Source organism: Neovison vison, chromosome 3 (assembly GCF_020171115.1).
Source record: "Neovison vison isolate M4711 chromosome 3, ASM_NN_V1, whole genome shotgun sequence".
Taxonomy (NCBI): Eukaryota; Metazoa; Chordata; class Mammalia; order Carnivora; family Mustelidae; genus Neogale; species Neogale vison.
In genome coordinates, this window is record NC_058093.1 from 72,175,004 (window position 1) to 72,193,070 (window position 18,067).

The 18,067-nt window shown below is 48.5% G+C and overlaps 1 protein-coding gene across 1 annotated transcript; it reads left to right on the forward strand.

Annotated features, from left to right (window-relative positions):
- The first annotated feature begins 14,409 nt into the window (after positions 1–14,409).
- Positions 14,410–15,721, forward strand: HOXD1 (homeobox D1). Its single transcript, XM_044240941.1, has 2 exons — positions 14,410–15,058; positions 15,387–15,721. Exons 1-2 carry the CDS (start codon positions 14,410–14,412, stop codon positions 15,719–15,721), a joined length of 984 nt encoding a protein of 327 aa, XP_044096876.1.
- Positions 15,722–18,067: the final 2,346 nt, after the last annotated feature.

Genomic DNA, 18,067 nt, shown 5'->3' on the forward strand with positions numbered 1-18,067 from the left:
TGCAAGCCTAGAAACATCCTGGACGGGGTAATTTGGGTAGGGCTTTGTGCTCTGCCTGCTGTGCTGTTTCCATCACCCTCTTTTTAGAAATAAATCGACTTTTTTTAGATTGCATTTACATTGGGGAGGCCAGCGCTCACTTTTCTGCGCTAATAACAAAATAAACCTTAAAAGAAAACTGACAATCAAAGAAAAGACACAAGTGAAGTTGTAGGAAGATCTGAGTTATGAAAAAGCTAAGGTGCACAAAAAGAAACAGTCATTTGTAGACACGCACCTAAGCTTTTTCTTTAGGAAATGCTGTCAGGACTTTTTTCTTTTTAATGGTTGGTGGTTCATTTCTAAAGTAAACAAACGTTGCCCCACGATGTAAAGTAATAAAAGTTTCATTAATGGAACATAACAAGTATAAACACCTTGTTTATTCCTGTTTCTTTGTACAAGACGGGCAAAAATGTCTTCAAGGGTTTATATCCATTTTGTAAATATTAGCATGGCTTTAGCCAGGGGCGGACAACGTCCACCCACTTCTCTATAAGGAGACACTTGGAAAGCGCCTTCAGATAAGGTTCGATTCTTTTGTATTTCAGCAACTTCTGCCCACGCATCTCTATTTGGTTTGACAAATAATGCAACTCCTACTACATCCCCCGGTGACAGGAGGTGAAATTCCCATTGTGTGCAAATAATTTAACTTCTAATCTTCTGGTGGAACAACAATCGTTTCTATTTGGATGTTTGTGTTTCGCTAAATGATGGCTCAAATAATATTTAGTTTCCTTGTTCCTTTGTGCTGTTTTTAAAATGGCATGTTAGATTGGGGGTGGGAGGGGACTATTCTTTTGCTCAATTTCACTTTATCTGAGCAGGTTTAGAGTATCCATGTTGTAGAAGTGTATCAACAGAATAAATGACTTCAACTGAAGGGATATTTTACCCACTTTCAAGGCTTAACATTGTTTTCTATGAGATTTGCATCCATAGGCAGAATTTCTAATTGTCTTGTAAGAAATTATTTTTTAAGCTATTAGGGAAGTCGAAGAAGAGCTTGTTGCCTTGCAGGGATTACAACAACCTTTCTTAACTGGCGAAATATTAAATAGATGAATTATCAGGCTGTTTAGATTCAGCCCGGTTTTCCCTCATCTCCTCTTCCTACCATAAATAATAATAAAAATACATAATGCATTATGGCTCCAGGCGTTTTCCAGCGCGGTGCGTTACCGCAGGAGTATCTGCTGAGTCTGCGGGTGTCTGCGAAGGCCCCAAGTGTCATCTGCGGCTTAGGGTTTCATGGATTAGACTTTAAACGGTGTCTGGGCCGGCTGACATCAGCTTCCTCTCACACCGAGGCTCCAAAGAAGTGCGGGGTTGGGGGCCCGGAGGCGCCCCTCTCTCGTGGGGTGGAGGAGTTCGCTTTGGACAAATCGGCTTTCTCTCACCTTTGGAGAAAAGGTACCCCGAGGCTCGGATTCTTTACTGCCATTGGCCTGAGTGTCATGTGGTGGGCACACTAGGTCGCTGGGGTGGGGGGGGGGAGACAGGGTGGGGGGGCGCGGTGGCGAGTCTGGGTTGGCACTTCCCGCGCGGCCGACAGCCAGGGCGAGAGGGGGGTCTGCGGCACAGCCATTTAAAACTTCATAAATTATAAACAAGCCGCCTTGGCCTTCGCCATAAATTCTGCTCCTTTTGAGCCTGCAATTAGTGTTAGGAAGCACTGGAGTCTAAACACAACCAAACGCCCTCTGAAGGGCCCAACTGCCCAAGGTTGCAAACCTTTATTTATTTCCCAGTCCCACCCCCTCCGCACCCCGAGGTCTGCACACACAGTCGCCTCCTCCCCCGCCGGCGGTACACTCTCTGTTGGGTTCCCGCTCCGCGAGGGAAGGTCACAATAGCTGCTCTATCGGCGGAGGCACCCGCCTCCTCCCTCCCGGATCTCCGAGAAGCAGAGAAAGGAGAAGAGTGGGGGAGGGGAGCCTGGACTGGGCAATGGCGCCCTGAGCCCAGGCCTCTCCATCCCCGGGGAAGTGGGGGAGTGTGTAACTTGCAGCGGGAAGGGGCAAGTTGGCTGGAGAAGGAAACCTCCAGCCTAGCCCGTGACTTGGGCCCGAGACAGACTCACCGGGGGCAAGGCCTCGAGGCTGCTGGCCCCTCACTGTCCGGCGCGGGGTTGCGGGCGCTCACAGCAGCCAGGGCTTCCGGGAGCCCTGCGCCTTTGTGTGCGAGGCTTCCCCAGGGGCTCAGCGTCGGCTAAGGCCTCACAATGGCACCGCTGGGCCTGCGCCTGGCGCTGAGGAAGGGCTGGGCCGGCTTTGAGCCTTGGTCTCTGGGAGGTGTACCTCGTTTGCTGCTCCAGGAAAGGAAGTGGCTCTTTGGCTCAGGCCTTGACCAGCTCTTTTTCATTTCATTTTATTTTTTTCTTACAGAGACCCCTGAAGTGTGAAGTGGGGGGAGGGGAGGGGTCAGGGAGTTTGTGGGGGATCCCCCTGAGGCTTGAAGAAAGGGCTCAGAGTCAACAACCCAGGCCCATGGATGGGGGTAGCAGCCCTTTGGGAGCCCCCGGTTGTTCTGTCCAGGCAATCAAACGTGAATTAAAGCAGAGTGGAGAGGAGGCTGCCCAGAGGGCCCACTGCTGACTGGGAGGTGTGGGTGGGGAAAGAGATTTAGGCAGAAGGAGAGCTTGCCCTGGCTTCCAGGAGAAACTCAGGATCCAGCCTGGAGTGGAGTAAAGAGACCCAACTGAGCTAGCAGGGGTGGTGGGCAGTTGCAGAGGAAATGTCTGAAGAGTAGTCCTGGCCTCTGGAAAGGTGGTAAGAAAGGGCGATTAAGTAAATGTTCTGCCTCCTGGCTTTCAGACCTCAGCCTCATCCAGAGACCTGACAGAGAAAAATCCGCCTCTGATGAATCATTAAGTTAACCATCATTTGTACCATTTCTTTGTACAGGCTTTCAAATGAGAGAGAGAGAGAGAGAATATAGAGTGAGTACTTTCCCCCTGGTGCAGCCCCAGGCCTAGTCCCTATCACAGACACATCAGCCAAATTGGTTTTCTAGGCCCCAGAGGCTGCTAACCTTGCTGAACAGGATTTTTCGAATTTCTATCAGTAAGGAGTATTAAAAGATAGTGATTACCTACCCTAGCTATTCATTTCTCCCTCCCCCATTCTGTACCAGCCAACCCACCCCTGAGTGGAGCGCATCTCCTCAGCCATAAGTCTTGGGAGCTTAGGCTCTCCATCTGCTGAGGTTTTTCATTAGGGAGGGTGAAGAGGATATGTGTGGGTGTATGTTTGAATAACAAAGAAGAAACCCAACATCCTAATGAAAAGTGTTTCTCGCTTGACCTGGAGGAGCCAGAAGCTTGTTTACGCTGTCAGTACTCAAGGAACAGTCACGAGCCTGTTTGGCTTTATCCTCTGAATTCATTGCAACTTTCTCTTAAAGAATTGGTTAATCCCAGTTACAGATCCAGGAAGGTCCTCTTCATCTGGGTGTTCTTGGCATGAATTTGGTCCTTCTTTCAGAAACTGTAAGAAAAAAAAAGTAGGACGAACAGAACTTTGTGAGTATTAAATAAAAATGGAGGCCTCAGTCCCACAGGCCTATAGCCTTACCACTTCGGGGCACTGCAACTTCCCAGAGAGGACAGAGCTATGGCCTGGGTGAACAGACTTAGCCCTAGACATTCCGGGCACAGAGAGCTAAGACTGAGTAGCCAGCCATACCCTCCCCAGCTATGAGGACTAGCTCACTTAGATTTCTCTTGCAGAGAGCCTGGATGGAGAGGAAAAAAGGCGAGGTAGTTGAATCCTCTGTACTCACCGCATTGGTGTTGCTGGAGGCGAAGATCATCACAGAGGGTGAAATCTTAGTTTTCGTTGTTCCGTTGTCTTTGGTCCAGCTACAAATGCCCTTATCTTTGGGGCTCAAAGTTGGTTCCAAATGGATTATATACTCCTGGCCTACAGCCCATGCCTGAACACTTCCCTCAGATCCCATAACCACTTGGCAAGTTGGAATAGTACAAAGGTAATTCAAGGACCCCCTTTCAAGCCAGGTCTAGCCTGAAGCACGGTGAACAAAAGGTTTCCCCACATGAAGAGGAAATGTAAATGGATGCCCAATCATTTGCAGTAGCAGAAGCAGATGAAATGTCCCTAATGGTTTTGTTTTTATTTTAAGATTTTATTTATTAATTTGAGGGAGGGAGCACAGAGGGGGAATGAGAGAGGGAAGCAGACTTCCCACTAAGCAGAGGGCTTAATGTGGGGCTCAATCCCATGACCTGAGCTGAAGGCAGATGCCCAACTGCCTGAGCCACTCAGGGGCCCCAAAAGATCTCTACTGGTGGCAAAATATCTGGACTGGTTCCGATAGCTAGTCTGGATCATTTTTATGGAAGAGTAATATCTGGAAAATAATGAAAATAGGATTTTAACATTAGTAAGAGCCCAAGGAGGAGACTTTAATTTAAATCAGGATTCATGGAGAACCCTGGTGGAATAGATGAAATGTCTTTATTGGGAAAGCAGGCCTAAAACCAGGCCAAGAGGACCTGTTGGGCCAGGGCCTTTGTGAAGGAAGGAAGAGTTTGCTGACTTCTGAGGAGAGGGGAAGAAGGCCCTTTGATGGCTCCATTGTTCCAAGCACTGCCCTACAAATACCACATGCCTCTCCGCCTCCTCCGCAAGGGCAAAGCGGGAAACTGGGTCGGCTGAGCGGAGCTCGAGGTAGTGGCAGAGCTGGCACCAATCTCCTTCAGCCTCTCTGCTGCCCCTTGGGGCAGCGATGCCGCGCCATTCCTGTCGCAGGCACAGAACACACAAAGGAAGCCCCCACCCGTCCTCAGACGTGGGGACACTCTGGGGAGGAGGCTGGCTTGGACCCCGAGTCTGAGCACCTCCCTCCCCTGCGGGGAACAATAGCCGCCGCCTCCCCCGGGCAGCCGGGCGGTCGCGCGGCACAAAGGCCGTCTCGGGGCCGCGCCACCATGTGACGCGCGCGCTCGCTCCGCGGTCCCCGGGCCCGCGGCAGGGCGCAGTCAGCAGAGCGCGGGAGCCGCGGGGCCGCGGCCAGGCTGCCGAAATCCACCTGGCACGCTTTCGAAGAGACAAACGGTGAGTTAATCACCCAACAGGCTGGCGGCCGCGTCCCCTCTCGCCAGCGAGGCGGCCTTGGGAGGGGGCTGGGGAGGAGGATTTCTCTGTGTGGGTCGCGGGTTGGGGAGGGGGTGGCGGGAGAGGTTAGTCCTATTAAGAATTCATCAATCACCCGGTGTGCACTTTTCGCTCGACAGCGGTTCCTCCTACTTCAGAGCAAGTCCGGGCCAGCTGGGAGCCGACCAGAAACCGCAAGCAGAGGAGACCCAGGCACTCGGGGTGAGCGCTCACGGAGGGTGCGAACCGCCGCCCTACGCTCGGCGGTGCAGGGCCGGTCACCTCCTCGCTCCGGGTCCCTCCTGTCGCCTGCCGGCCCACCCTCGGACCACTTGCGGCCCGCGGCCCTTCCTAGAGGCCGGCAGCGCCAGTCCCGGACGCACTGTGACTCGGTATTCACCCCCCCCCCCCATCTCCTGCTTCCTCCCTCCCCAGTCACCCTCAACGCCTCTCTACGCCTAGAAACCCGCAACTCCATCTCTCCCAAGGCGGAACAAGAAAAATCCCAGTGGGTCAGAAGGGTTTTGCAGACACTAAGAATTTAAAAAAGATTCCCAAGGGACTAGACTTCAGGGAAGAGACGGAGCTAGTTTCGTTCTCTTATTTACCTTCAGGAGTAATTTGTGTGGGAGGAAGCAGGATAACACCCGGGTTGAACTTGGAACTAGAATGCCATATAAAAAGAACAATAAAAATACACTTAAAATACCAACCACAATGATATGCCTCTCCTCTCTTTTCTGGTGTGAAGGAAGGACTGAACTATCTTACATCAGCTCTTTTGGGGTTCATTTTAGAAATACCACAAAGGGACAGAATAAGGGATAGATTGAAAACGGCGCGCGCGGGGTGGGGGGGCGGGGGTCATTAGCATCAGAGCTGTTTAGCGGGAGGGCTTGGGTGGGTGGGTGGTGAAGCATTCCTAGAGCCCTTCTTGAGTGGTACTTGTACTTCTCTTGTAAAATCTAAGAAGTTCCAGGCTACCCCCACCCCTTTTACTCTTTTTCTGAGTGACATCAGCTGAGAAGTTTCTGGAGTTCCTTAAGTGTTGCCTCAGCCTATAGGAAAGAGCCCCTGAAAGACAGAAAATCCCAGCTCCCCCCTCCACTCTTCTCTTTCAGCATCCTCTTGGGTGGAAATTAACTTGCTTTGGAGAGATGTTCTACTATCGTTTTGCTTTAGATAAAAACTGAAGCATTAAGTCTTGCACAGTGTTCTGAACTCATTAAGCGACTGAAATACTGGTCTTGTTGTCCTTGGCTCAGAGTGTCTCCCTCTCTCCTTGCCTTTCAGCAAGACCTACTGAACAGTTCCTGTGGGTATTGTGTCAGGCTTGAGATATAAAAAGTAGTCACTTAAAAAAAAAAGTAGTCACTAATAATGTGCACCTTTTCATTTACTAGGGAAGGAAAAGAATGCTGAAACAGTGTGACAGATGCTATAATACAGGTGTGGCCAAGATGCTCCTGGAATAAAGAGAACGGGCCACTAACACCACTGTAGTGTCAAAAACAAAGGGGGGGGCACTTCTCAGAGGAAATGAATTTGGGTTCTTAGAGTTTCTTAGGAAGGAAGGAGGGACATACCAGGCAGAGAGACCAGCACATGCAAAACAAGAAGGGAAGAAAGAGCAAAGTCTGGCCCTGGAACAAGAACAGTACCTTGGAGTAGAACATCTGGCTGGAAAAAGAGGTTGTACGGAGTTCATGGAAAGGACTCTGGACCTCATCTGTAGGCAGTGGGAAGCCACTGAAGGTTTTAAGCTGGGATGTGAGGTTGTATATTTTGAAAGACTGCTCTTTGGGAAACTGTCTGACTGGAGAAAGCAGAGATAGGAGACAAGAAGGAAAAAAAGGAGGTTGCAGTAATCCAGCATAGAGAGGAACTAAGGAAATGACAATGAAGAGGAAAGACATTTAGGAGGACAAATTCACAGGACTTGGTGATAACTGGATGAGTGAAAGAGAAGTTACAAATGTTAATCCCTAGGTTTCTGTTTAGAGGGCCTGAGTGAGTACTCAGGTCATTCACCAAAATGAATACAGGAGGAGAAGAGAAGACTTTGCAGAGGAAACTAAAGAGTTCAGTTTTAGGTCTACATTGTGTTTTCTGTTTCGCTAACTGATACACTGTATGACCCTAAACAATTCACTTAATCTTTCTGGCTTTCAGTTTCATCACCAATATAACAGTCAACAGATATCTACCTCAGAAGTTTATCGTGTGTGTGTGGTGTGTGTGTGTGTGTGTGTGGTGTGTGTGTGTGTGCACACATCCACTTTGGGTATTACCTTCACTAGGTCCAAGGGAGTGTCATATGCAAAGCTAAAACCTAGGGAAAACATCCTCTTACCCACACCATGCTAATCAATACTTAGATCCTGGGTGGCTAGTGAGAAATATGTCTCAGGAAAATTACAAACAACACCCTCCTGCTCCCCAGATATTGAATCCAAGCTAATGCTTAGGACTAGGTCAGATCATATTGCTAATTAGAGCTCCTCTGCTTCCGGAGGGTACTCTCCAGGGACACGGGCAGAAATGTGGTCCTGGTATCAGACCACTAAAGAGGAGGCCTCTTAGCAGATGTTGGAAAGCTTTTTTATATCATGTGTCTTTCACAGAATGCTTGAAGCCACCCACTCTCTTTGAACCTCTTTAGGCTTCCTTGTGACACAGTGCAGTGTAGGAAAGGGTGTTGGAACATCTGACCTTGGCCATTTACATTGGGTGTGATGACAACAAGTAGTTTATCTTTTCTGTGTCAGTATTACCATTTGTAAAATAGAATTATGAAAGGATCAAACAAGATAAGGACGAATGGCATTTTTGGAGATGCTCTAAGGGTAAGTAAGAGGAACTATGTTTTACTTATTGGACTGGCAAAAAATAAAAAATTTTACTACCCCACTGATGTGGCAAGGGTATGGGGTAACAGGAATTCTCTTATGTTGCTAGTAGAAGGGTAAACTGATTCACTTCTAAGGAGAGCAATTTGGCATTTTGTATCAAAATTGCTGGTGCACATACTTCTGATTAAGCTATTTCATGTCTGGGAATTTATCTAAAAGGTCAAAAATTTGAACATGTGTTTATAATAGCAAGAGGCTGAAAATAAGCAAGAACTTTTCTATCCCCATTAGTAGGGGATTAGTTAAATAAATTATTGTAGGTATGTAGAGTAGAACAGCATGAAATTGTAAAAATAAACCAGAAAGTTCTGTATGCAAGTATATGAAATGATCTTCAAGATACAATAGGGAAGGGCACCTGGGTTAGCTGAGCATCTGCCTTCAGCTCAGGTCATGATCCCAGGGTCCTGGGATCAAGTCCCACATCAGGGCCCTTGTGCAATGGGGAGCCTGCTTCTCCTTCTGCCTGTGCTCTCCCCTGCTTGTGCTAGCGCTCTCTCTCTCTCTCTGACAAATAAATAAAATCTTTAAAAAAAAAATTTATTTACTTCACAGAGAGAGAGCATACAAGTAGGGGGAGTGGCAGGCAGAGGGAGACAGAGGGAGAGGGAGAAGCAGGCTCCCCGCCAAGTGGAAAGCCCAATGTAGGGCTCAATCCCAAAGCAGACACATAACTGACTGAGCCACTCAGGTGCCCCTAAATAAGTAAAATCTTAAAAAAAAAATACAATGGGGAAAAAGCATGGGGCAAAAGAGTCATCTAATATGCTATCATTTATGTAAAAAATGTGGGGAATTTATAGATAGATGATGTATAAAGTATCTCTGGAAAGACATACAAGAAACCAATTACTGGTGTTTATGTGAAGGGGAACTAGGTGGCTGAGGACGGGGTGGGAGAAAGATTTTCACTGCATACCACTGTGTACCCTTTGAATCTTGAACCAGGGAAATTTAAATTTATTATCTATTTAAAAAATAAGGGAGCAAAAAAAAAAAAAAAGATTAGTACAACTGTAACTGACCTGGGTGCACCTGTGTGTGTTCACACACATCCTCAATCTGAACTGTCCAGCTACATTAACCCAAGGACACTTCTTGTTTGCTCCTGCAGGTATCAAGCTTAGCAGGAGAAGAGGGGATTCTTTACTCTTGCTTGGTTGATGGGGAGGGGAGCCAGATCCTTTCTGCCTTCTCTTGCAGGAGTATTTCATGTGGGGCCTCAGAAGTCTGGAGCACAAATTTCGGAAACAAATTACAAATTGTGGGGGGTGGCAAGCCTCCCAGTCAGCCACATTGGCTGTACGGTCCCCCAGAAACAAGGGTGTCTCCTTGAACACTGCTCTGTGGCTCAGCACTGAGGCTGCCACGGCATGAAGGAGGGGCTGGTTTACTCCCTCTTTGTAAACTGAGGACAGGAGGTCGACTGTGGTCAGGAGACCTGACTGTCATTTTTTGCAGGATGATTTTGTCTTTCAACCTTTGAATAAAGTGATTTCCTTTCTAGAATGAGAGGTTCAATGTCACCTATCTCTAAGGAGCCTCCTTGCACTGACATTTTATGACACGAAAGGTCCATCTTTAACCAAAAGGAGAGTTACAGCTTAGGCCAACAGACATTTCATCCCCTATGGATCCCCGGAGCTCAAATGCTCATTCCAGACAATTTGGGAGAGATGGAAGGAGGAGCTGGCTCCTCCCTCTTGAGAGCCCCCATTCCTACACCTTCCTTCTTTCCATTACCTCAAAACCACCTGAAAGTTTCCCTGAGGACACTGGGATAGACAAAACCCTTTCACTTCCTACTTTACTAGCATCCCCAAAGCCAAGTTAGGAAAGTGGCAAGGAGCAGAAGCCAGGTCTCTGCAAAACACTACTTTGTCAGCAAAACTTGGCAAACTCCTACTGACTACTGGTTCAGGTTATTTTAGGAAACTTCACCCCAACTAGATTCAGGTTTGGCCTCAACATTCTCTGCCCCTACCACAGGCTTCTGAACATTGTTCAGGTATTCTCATGTTCCAGCTGGCCATGAGCTCTCATGGTGCTGGTCAAGGGTCTCTCCCACAGAATCACCCCTCTCTCCCAACAATACCCACCCCAACTCAGCTCCTCAAGCAGAAATTCTCGAAGTATGAGTCCAAAGAACCTCGCTCTAGAATCACCCGAGAGGCTTATTAAAACTCCTACTGGAGTCACATATATTGGATTAAAATCTCTTGGGTGGGCTCAGGAACCTGCACTTTTCAAGAAGCTTCTGTGATGATTTTGGGAGCCAATAATCTAAGGATATCCTTCAGCCAATATTAGTCATGGTAAAAACACATCATCCTGTCCATTTTTATTTCTGTCCAACAAACATTTCTTGGATGTTTACTGTGTGCCAGGAAATGGCTGGACCCACGGAGCCTTTCATTCACAAAGCTCCCAGGGAAAGGCACAGCACTCTAAACAGGGAGGGTCGTGTTAACAATCTTCTGATTGGTTTAGAATTCCTGTCCTTAGGATCCCTTCCACCCCCACTTCCATCATGGGAGGACTGAAGTCTGCTGCAGAGAACTACAAATCTTGCTTAAGAGAAAAGCCCACTCCTCCTCTGTTTTTCACCCCTACAATCCAGGGCCTTTCTATCCTTTGGGGCTGTGAAGCCAAGAGTTTGCATGTGCTCAAGGCATCTCCAAGGGGTAAGAGGATGAGGCTTGTGGAGAGGGTTGTAAGAGACTTCTTAGGAACAACTGTAAACACACAGAAGACCAGAGTGCCACCCTCCAACACTTCTGTCTTCTGTCTGCAAGAAAAAAAACTTGTTGTTCAGATGGGAGACAAGGGCTGTCATGGGGATGGGGGTGGAGGGTGGCTGCCTGTGTTAGCAGTATGGGAGAGATTTCAAAGCATTCCTACATCAAACACAACCTGGCAATCAGGCTCCTCGGCTGTCACCTCCCACTGAGAACTCACAGCACCAGGACCTAGCAGGGCAAGTGACCCTTGGGAATTCATGACTTGAACAAGCAATAAAATTAGTAAGACATTTCTCTCATACCCGTGAACACCTAGGAGACAAACCTTAAATGTACGCAAAGTATCCTAGGTTCACATATTTCTACATACATTTTCTCCAATGATATCTTCCTATCTCTCCTTAGAAAATTATAGATTTGGATTCTTCTGGAGTAGGTTTATAATATATCTGAGACTTGTGCCAGTAATGAATCTCTTGTTCCCTTGGCTTGAGAACATTTTTTTCCCCCCAGCCCAGATCTTCCCGTTCTTACACAGTAGGTTCTTGGCATATATTGACTCTGAGTCTGAGATAATCAGAGTCTTGACTCCAATCTGAACGAGTCAAGAACCAGTCCAGGGGTAGAGATGGCAACTCTGGGCTCCAAGGTGTAGGATATACCAAAGCCTGAGAGATTAAAAGGAGTAGGGAAGATGGACAGAATGTAGCTCTCTGTAAGCAATTACCAGAGAACAGCAATTGGATCTGGACAAATACTGAACATCCCACCCACCCAACTCACTCATAGTTTTGGAAACAAAACAATGCGATTAAAAAAAAAAAAACTCATTCTCTTTTAGAACATGTTCTTCCACCAGCAAAAGTTCAATCTTTAAAATTTTGCTTCAGGGAAATAGTGTGGACAGCTTATGGGGCATCAAAGTCAATGCTTAATTGTGACAGCGAGGACTCAAATTTTGCCCCCCCCCGTGCATAACAGCAGAAACCTGGTCCCTGTTGCAATGAGGTATGCCAAGGTGCCTAGGCTGCCTGTTTTTCCTGAAACCTTAGAGCAAAGGTGCTTAATATGACAGGTTTTGGTCAGACTGGCCAGACAATCAGGCCAGATTTTCTGTCCTACGTCCTAAGTTGCAGCCAGCTAGAAGTCTTCTCCAGAAAGTTTTGCAAGGCCATCCTCCTCCTCCTCCTCCTCCTCCTTCTTCTTCTTTTTTTTTTTTTTTTTAAGATTTTATTTATTTATTTGACAGAGAGAGGTCACAAGTGGGGAGTTAGAGACAGAGAGGGGAAGCAGGCTTCCTGCTAAGCAGAGAGCCCAATGCGGCCTCGATCCCAGGACTCTGGGATCATGACCTGAGCTGAAGGCAGAGGCCTAAACCACTGAGCCACCTAGGTGCCCCATCCTCCTTCTTGACTTGGTCTTAGCAAGTATAGACTCTGGGCCTAGGAGCTGTGATTAAACAAGTACTTTTTGAGAGAAAGACTTATAGTTTTGAGATAGGAGTGTGCACACTGGGTCATTATGCTGATAAAAACTGGCTATTAAAGTCTAGGCAGGCGTGAATGAAGTGTTATGTGACCTCAGCAGCATTTGAGTTGCTGGTATTTTTGTATTAAGAGCCAAGAGTGAGGGACAGCACAGCCTGAGCTAGCTCTGAAAGGCTCTATCATTTCTTGATCAGGGAGCCAAAAAAAAAAAGAGCTTCTATTTTTCCCTTTTCAGACTATTTAGGACCTTTGTCATCTCATTGGCTTTAGGAGAGAACTGAAGTAGCAACATCAAGGTTGAGGACGATTTTCAGCACAGGATTCTCTTTCCCAATTAAATCCAAGAACTCCAGCGGTATAGGAACCCCAGACCTCTTAGCTTTTGTTCTCATTCCTAGGTGTGTACTCTCTACTTACCGCCCCCCCCCCGCCCCCGCACCTTGGCTCAACTTCAGCTTCACCAGCAACACGTTTGGTGTGACTTTGTTTATTCACAAGTTCACATCCCAGTAGGGACTGGCTGCCTCGACTGTGATGGCTCCTACTTTCCAGGCTTCCTGAGGGCAGAATTTTAGGCAAGGACTCAATCGCTCTTTCATGACAAGTGGATCAGTAAAACAATAATAAAACTTCTGTCACCATAACTAAGAGGCTATAATAGATCAAATTCTCAAGGGTACTTGAATAAGCCAAGAGTAGACCCTATCACACAGTTTTAGGAAGCCACTCTCTTTCAAGACTGCTGTGTGTAAATAACATTTATATATTTAATTTGTTATTTTCCTACAGCCCCAAAGACATTATAAGAAATGTTCAAGGACGTTGGAAAGTTTGTCAATGGGAGGCTTGTCTTTGTAACCCTTCTCCTCTTCATTTCCTGTGCCAGTTGCACTTTTATTTCCCGTCTCTCTACGCTCAGTAAACAAAACCATATTATCAAGGGAAAGACGTGAGCCCATTAACATTGTGAGCCCTCAGATTTCACTCGCAAGAGACGACGCAGCACTTATCTGATGGAACAGAAGCTTTAATTGCTTCGAGGTACAAGCCCGTCCAAACCTCTGAGACCTGACCGGTCCCTGGGAAGCCTTTGCGCCCTGGAGCCAAGCCCCTCAGAGAAAACGTGCGCAGCCCGGATGCGGGTGCCAGCCTCCCACCGGCGTTCCACCGCAAGGGCAGTCTTTTTGGACATCCTAGTTAGAAGGGGAAATCTGGTAGACTTCCCCACAAGGCAGAAACCTCTGGCGCCCCAATGCATACCCCCATCACCCCGCCGCCACAAATGGAAGGAACGCCAACTGAAGGGATGCTGCGAAGTAACGTGAAAATCTAACTGTGAAGATGTCGTGCCGCCCCAGGTACACAGCAACCAGGGCATACAATTCAGTCCCGGGAATCGGAAGGAGGGAGAAGACGAGGGAGAATTAAATCCGTACTCTAGGTTTAGGAAAGGAATAACACCAGTGCCAGGAAAACCGAAAGCGCATAGGACTCAGAGTAGGGGGGTTGGGGAGGAATATTGACCCTCCCGGTGTTGAGGGTGGGGGGAGGCTATGAGCAGTCCCCAAGGGCTGAAGTCCACACTCCTTTTTAACCCTTTCCCCATCTTAGTGTGCACAATCCGCATCCGAGGGCTCAGCCACCCACCGATGCAGAAGAACAATCTTCTCCCCCTCTGTCCTCACCGGAGCCGCCTGTTCTGCCTCTGTGTTCTCGCTCCGTCCAGTACCTGTCCCGGTAGCAGGCCTCCTGCGCTCTCGCCCCGCCCTTCCCCAGGCCGCCCCTGGGTCGCGCCGGCTCTCTTCCCGACCCGGGGGGTGCTGGACGGCGGCCACCCGCGGGTTTGGCAAAGTTGGCGGCGGGGCAGGCGCGTGGAGTCGCGCGCCAGTCGGGACCCCGGCCGTGCGGGGCAGGCGCCCATTGGCCGGCCAGCGCCACGTGGCCACCCCCGCTGCTATATTAGGCCACTATTTACCACCGGCTAGCTCGCCATGGCTCGGCGAAGGCAGCGCGGGTAGGCAGCAGAGGTGGAGCGGCGCAGCCCGCGGCGGTCCTGCCCGGCCCCGCACTCCGGCCCCGGCCTGCGCGCGGAGGCGGGTGGGCCGGAACCATGAGCTCCTACCTGGAGTACGTGTCGTGCGGCAGCGGGGCGGGTGGCGGCGGCGACGTGCTCAGCTTCGCGCCCAAGTTCTGCCGCGCCGACGCCCGGCCGGTGGCCCTGCAGCCCGCCTTCCCCTTGGGCAACGGCGACGGCGCCTTCGTTGGCTGCCTGTCCCTGGCCGCCGCCCGGCCTGCGCCTTTGCCCCCAGCAGCGCCGGCGCAGCCTCCCGCGCCGCCCCCGGCCGCGCCCTCCTTCGCGCCGTGCACCCTGGAGGGTGCCTACGAGCCGGGCGCCGCACCTGCCGCGGCAGGGGGTGCAGACTACGGCTTCCTGGGGCCGGGGTCGGCCTACGACTTCCCGTGCGCGCTCGGGCGGCCGGCAGACGACGGCGGGGCGCACGTCCACTACGCGACCTCAGCGGTCTTCTCGGGCGGGGGCTCCTTTCTGCTCAGCGGCCAGGTGGACTACTCGGCCTTCGGCGAGCCCGGCCCCTTGCCGGCGTGTCTGAAGGAGCCAGCCGACGGCCACCCTGGGACCTTCCAGACCGCGTCCCCCGCCCCTGGTGCTTACCCCAAGTCGGCCTCGCCGGCCTCCGGCCTCCCAGCCGCCTTCAGCACCTTTGAGTGGATGAAAGTGAAGAGGAACGCCCCTAGGAAAAGTAAGTGCTTGGGCCTCGGACCGAGCTACTGGGGTCGGAGCCCCCCTCCGAAGAATTAGGCTGGGAGCGCGTCGCGGCTGCTCCTCTTGACAGCCATTTAGAGTTATGGGGGAAATGCGTTCCGAGGCGTTATTAAAGTGGGCGCACTCCATTGAGCATGTCCCAAGTAGACGCTTCGAAAATGGGCCAGGCATTGAGGAAATTTTAGGAGGGAGCTCTCCGTGGAGCTCTGTGTTTACAGAGAACCAGGAGAACTGCTTTGTAACTCTGATTCTAACTAGTGTGCCGCGTCCTCTTGCCCCACTGATGCTTTGTCTTTACATTGCAGGCAAACTCGCCGAATATGGAGCCGCTAGCCCCTCCAGCGCGATCCGCACGAATTTCAGCACCAAGCAACTGACAGAACTGGAGAAGGAGTTTCATTTCAATAAGTACTTAACTAGAGCCCGACGCATCGAGATAGCCAACTCCTTGCAGCTGAATGATACCCAGGTCAAAATCTGGTTCCAGAACCGCAGGATGAAACAGAAGAAAAGAGAACGGGAAGGGCTTCTGCCCTCCGTCACCCCTGTGGCTTCCCTCCAACTCCCCCTCTCAGGAACGAGCACCGCCAAGTCTGGCAAGAAGCCAGGGAGCCCTTCACAGGCCCAAAAGCCCTCATGAGGTTTAGTCTTGAGGCTGAGAAACCTTGGCCTGCAGAAGTCATAGGCTGCCTCACCCCTGTCTAGACTTAGTATGCTCAGTTTGGGATGGAGGTGGGCGTGGGCTGAAATTAACAGAGGTTTCTCTCAGGAAAGGAAGTATCTTAGTGGGCTTCTGAGTTCCAGGCTTAGGGGTACAGATGTCAATTTGAAGTCGCTTAAGCCACTCGTTTGTGTATTATTTGTGTCTTATCAGGGAAAAGGTATCCAAGTGCCAGCCCAGCCCTGCTGCTGTGTTGCCTAACTTAGTCCTATGCAGTCCTTCGGTGCAGAGTGACAAGAGCATTCGTTGCTGATCTCTGCCGACCCCGGATATGCTCAGAAGAACGTCTACCCAAAGTTTTTCTCATTTTTATTTAAAGGACAGACTACATGTATTCAGCTCGAGATGACCAAAGCTAGTTAGGGCCTTCTTGATTTAGCTCAGCTGCTTAAAAGGTGATCTTCACGTTTGTACTCCACTTGCTTTTTTTTTTTCTTCTTCTTCTTTTCTTTTAAAAGCAGTTTCTACCTCTTCATGTGCCTGAGTGAAGATACAATCGCTGGCTGTCTAGTTAGTAGAGGAACAAATCCACAGGGTGGGTGAACACTAGAACCTGAACTACACCTTGACACCAGTTACTCAGACTGGAATGTAAATATATACAGTATGTATATTTTTAAACAGGTTTGCTTGCAATGAACTTCTATATGACATTTAATGTCAGCATGTAAAGGGTTTGAACTTTTTTTTGTAATAAAAATTACAGAATCTGTTACTCTCTGTTTTTCCTTACACTCCTTTCATTTTCATGATCTTTCTTAAAAGCTAATTTGGTTTTTTCTAATTTCTTGATTCTGCTCTGAGAATTTGTTTAGATTAATAACTCTAAAAAAATAACACATTTTATAGGTTGTATACACCAACTATAGGTAATGGACAATAATCTGAGCAGTTTAAGGGAGAAGAAGAACTACTCTGCCAAATACTCAAGTTAACTAAGGAGTTGCTGTACTTACTTTAAGTCCGCAAGTTTTTGGGTGACTCTAGACTGCACATTAACTCAAAGGTTAGGTGTCCACTGTGTCATGTTGTAAAGCCAAGAAGACACTGTAGAGAGATTCCTTATTCTTTTGTCTCTTGCTCTCAGGACAAGAAAAGGCAACCTGAAGGTTTTGTTAGTTGGTTAGCGTTCTCTGAGAAAGGCAGCTGCACATCCAAAAGTTCTCAATGGCGGACTTCCCTTTCCCAAAGTCAAGAATTACAGAGGAGGCTGGTGGGGCCAGTCGTCAGAGCTTTCTGCTTCCAGTAACCCAGACTGACATCTGGCCTAATAAGAGAGCACAGAGGTAACTTTCTATTTTTAAAAACAGAATACTTTCAAGTGACTTCTTTGAAAGAAGCTTCAAAGCACAAAATTTGAAGGATGGCAAGAGGGTATGTGATAAAAAGCCTCTAAGCTTGTTTCCACCCAGCCCCCCAGCTCCTAACCCTGGAAATACGCATGGTTGGCCAGGCTTTTAGACAACCTTACAGAAATACTATGTGAAAAAATGTGACATTAATACACAAAGCCAAGTAGATATTTGGATCAATTATCAAGGCAGTTCATTTCCCTCACTTTATGAATAGCTAGAGCTTCATCTTTAAAATCTCTCTGCAGTTCAACCAAAGGGCTTCAAGTTTCAAGTAATCCAGATATGAACCTCAGCTCTCCTTTTAGCTAGACTTTTAGATTCTAGTGTAGTGCTTTAAATCCAATTATTTGGAAGTCTAACAGTTGTGGAGGCTTACTATCCACGATGTGATTGTCTTAGAAGACTGAAATTACGCTTAAATTCCTCTCCTTCGCACTCACAGTTTCATGGAGTTGGAGAAATAAAATTATAAGCTCTAACAAACTCAGCCAATTAGGGGGAAAAGATATCACTTAAAAACCAGGTCTATCAATATTATTCTTTTTTGTTTGTTTGTTTGTTTTTCACAGTTTCACTCTCTTTTTTCTTTAAGGTTTTTATTTAAATTCCAGTGTGTTAACATACAGTGTAGTAGTCGTTTCAGGTTGTCAATATTATGCTTACGTTTCACCATCTGCCCTTCATGGACTTGAAGCTAATCAGATCTGGTTTGAAACAACAGTACCCTCCCCCACCCACCCCACCCCATCCTGGTAGCTATTTGAAAGGACTTGTTGCAGGAGTTGTCAACTGCTTGCTTCCTTCCCCTGCAGTGGTCTTTGACAAGACAGTGTTTCCTTTTTGATAAGCATTAAGTGTACACCTAAACAAACAAACAAACAAACAAAATGCCAACACACTGGGTCATTTC

Coding starts and splice junctions, on each gene's coding strand:
- HOXD1 (XM_044240941.1), top strand. CDS start 14,410: ATGAGCTCCTACCTGGAGTACGTGTCGTGCGGCAGCGGGGCGGGTGGC. Junction 15,059..15,386: donor GAGGAACGCCCCTAGGAAAA/GTAAGTGCTTGG, acceptor TTTACATTGCAG/GCAAACTCGCCGAATATGGA.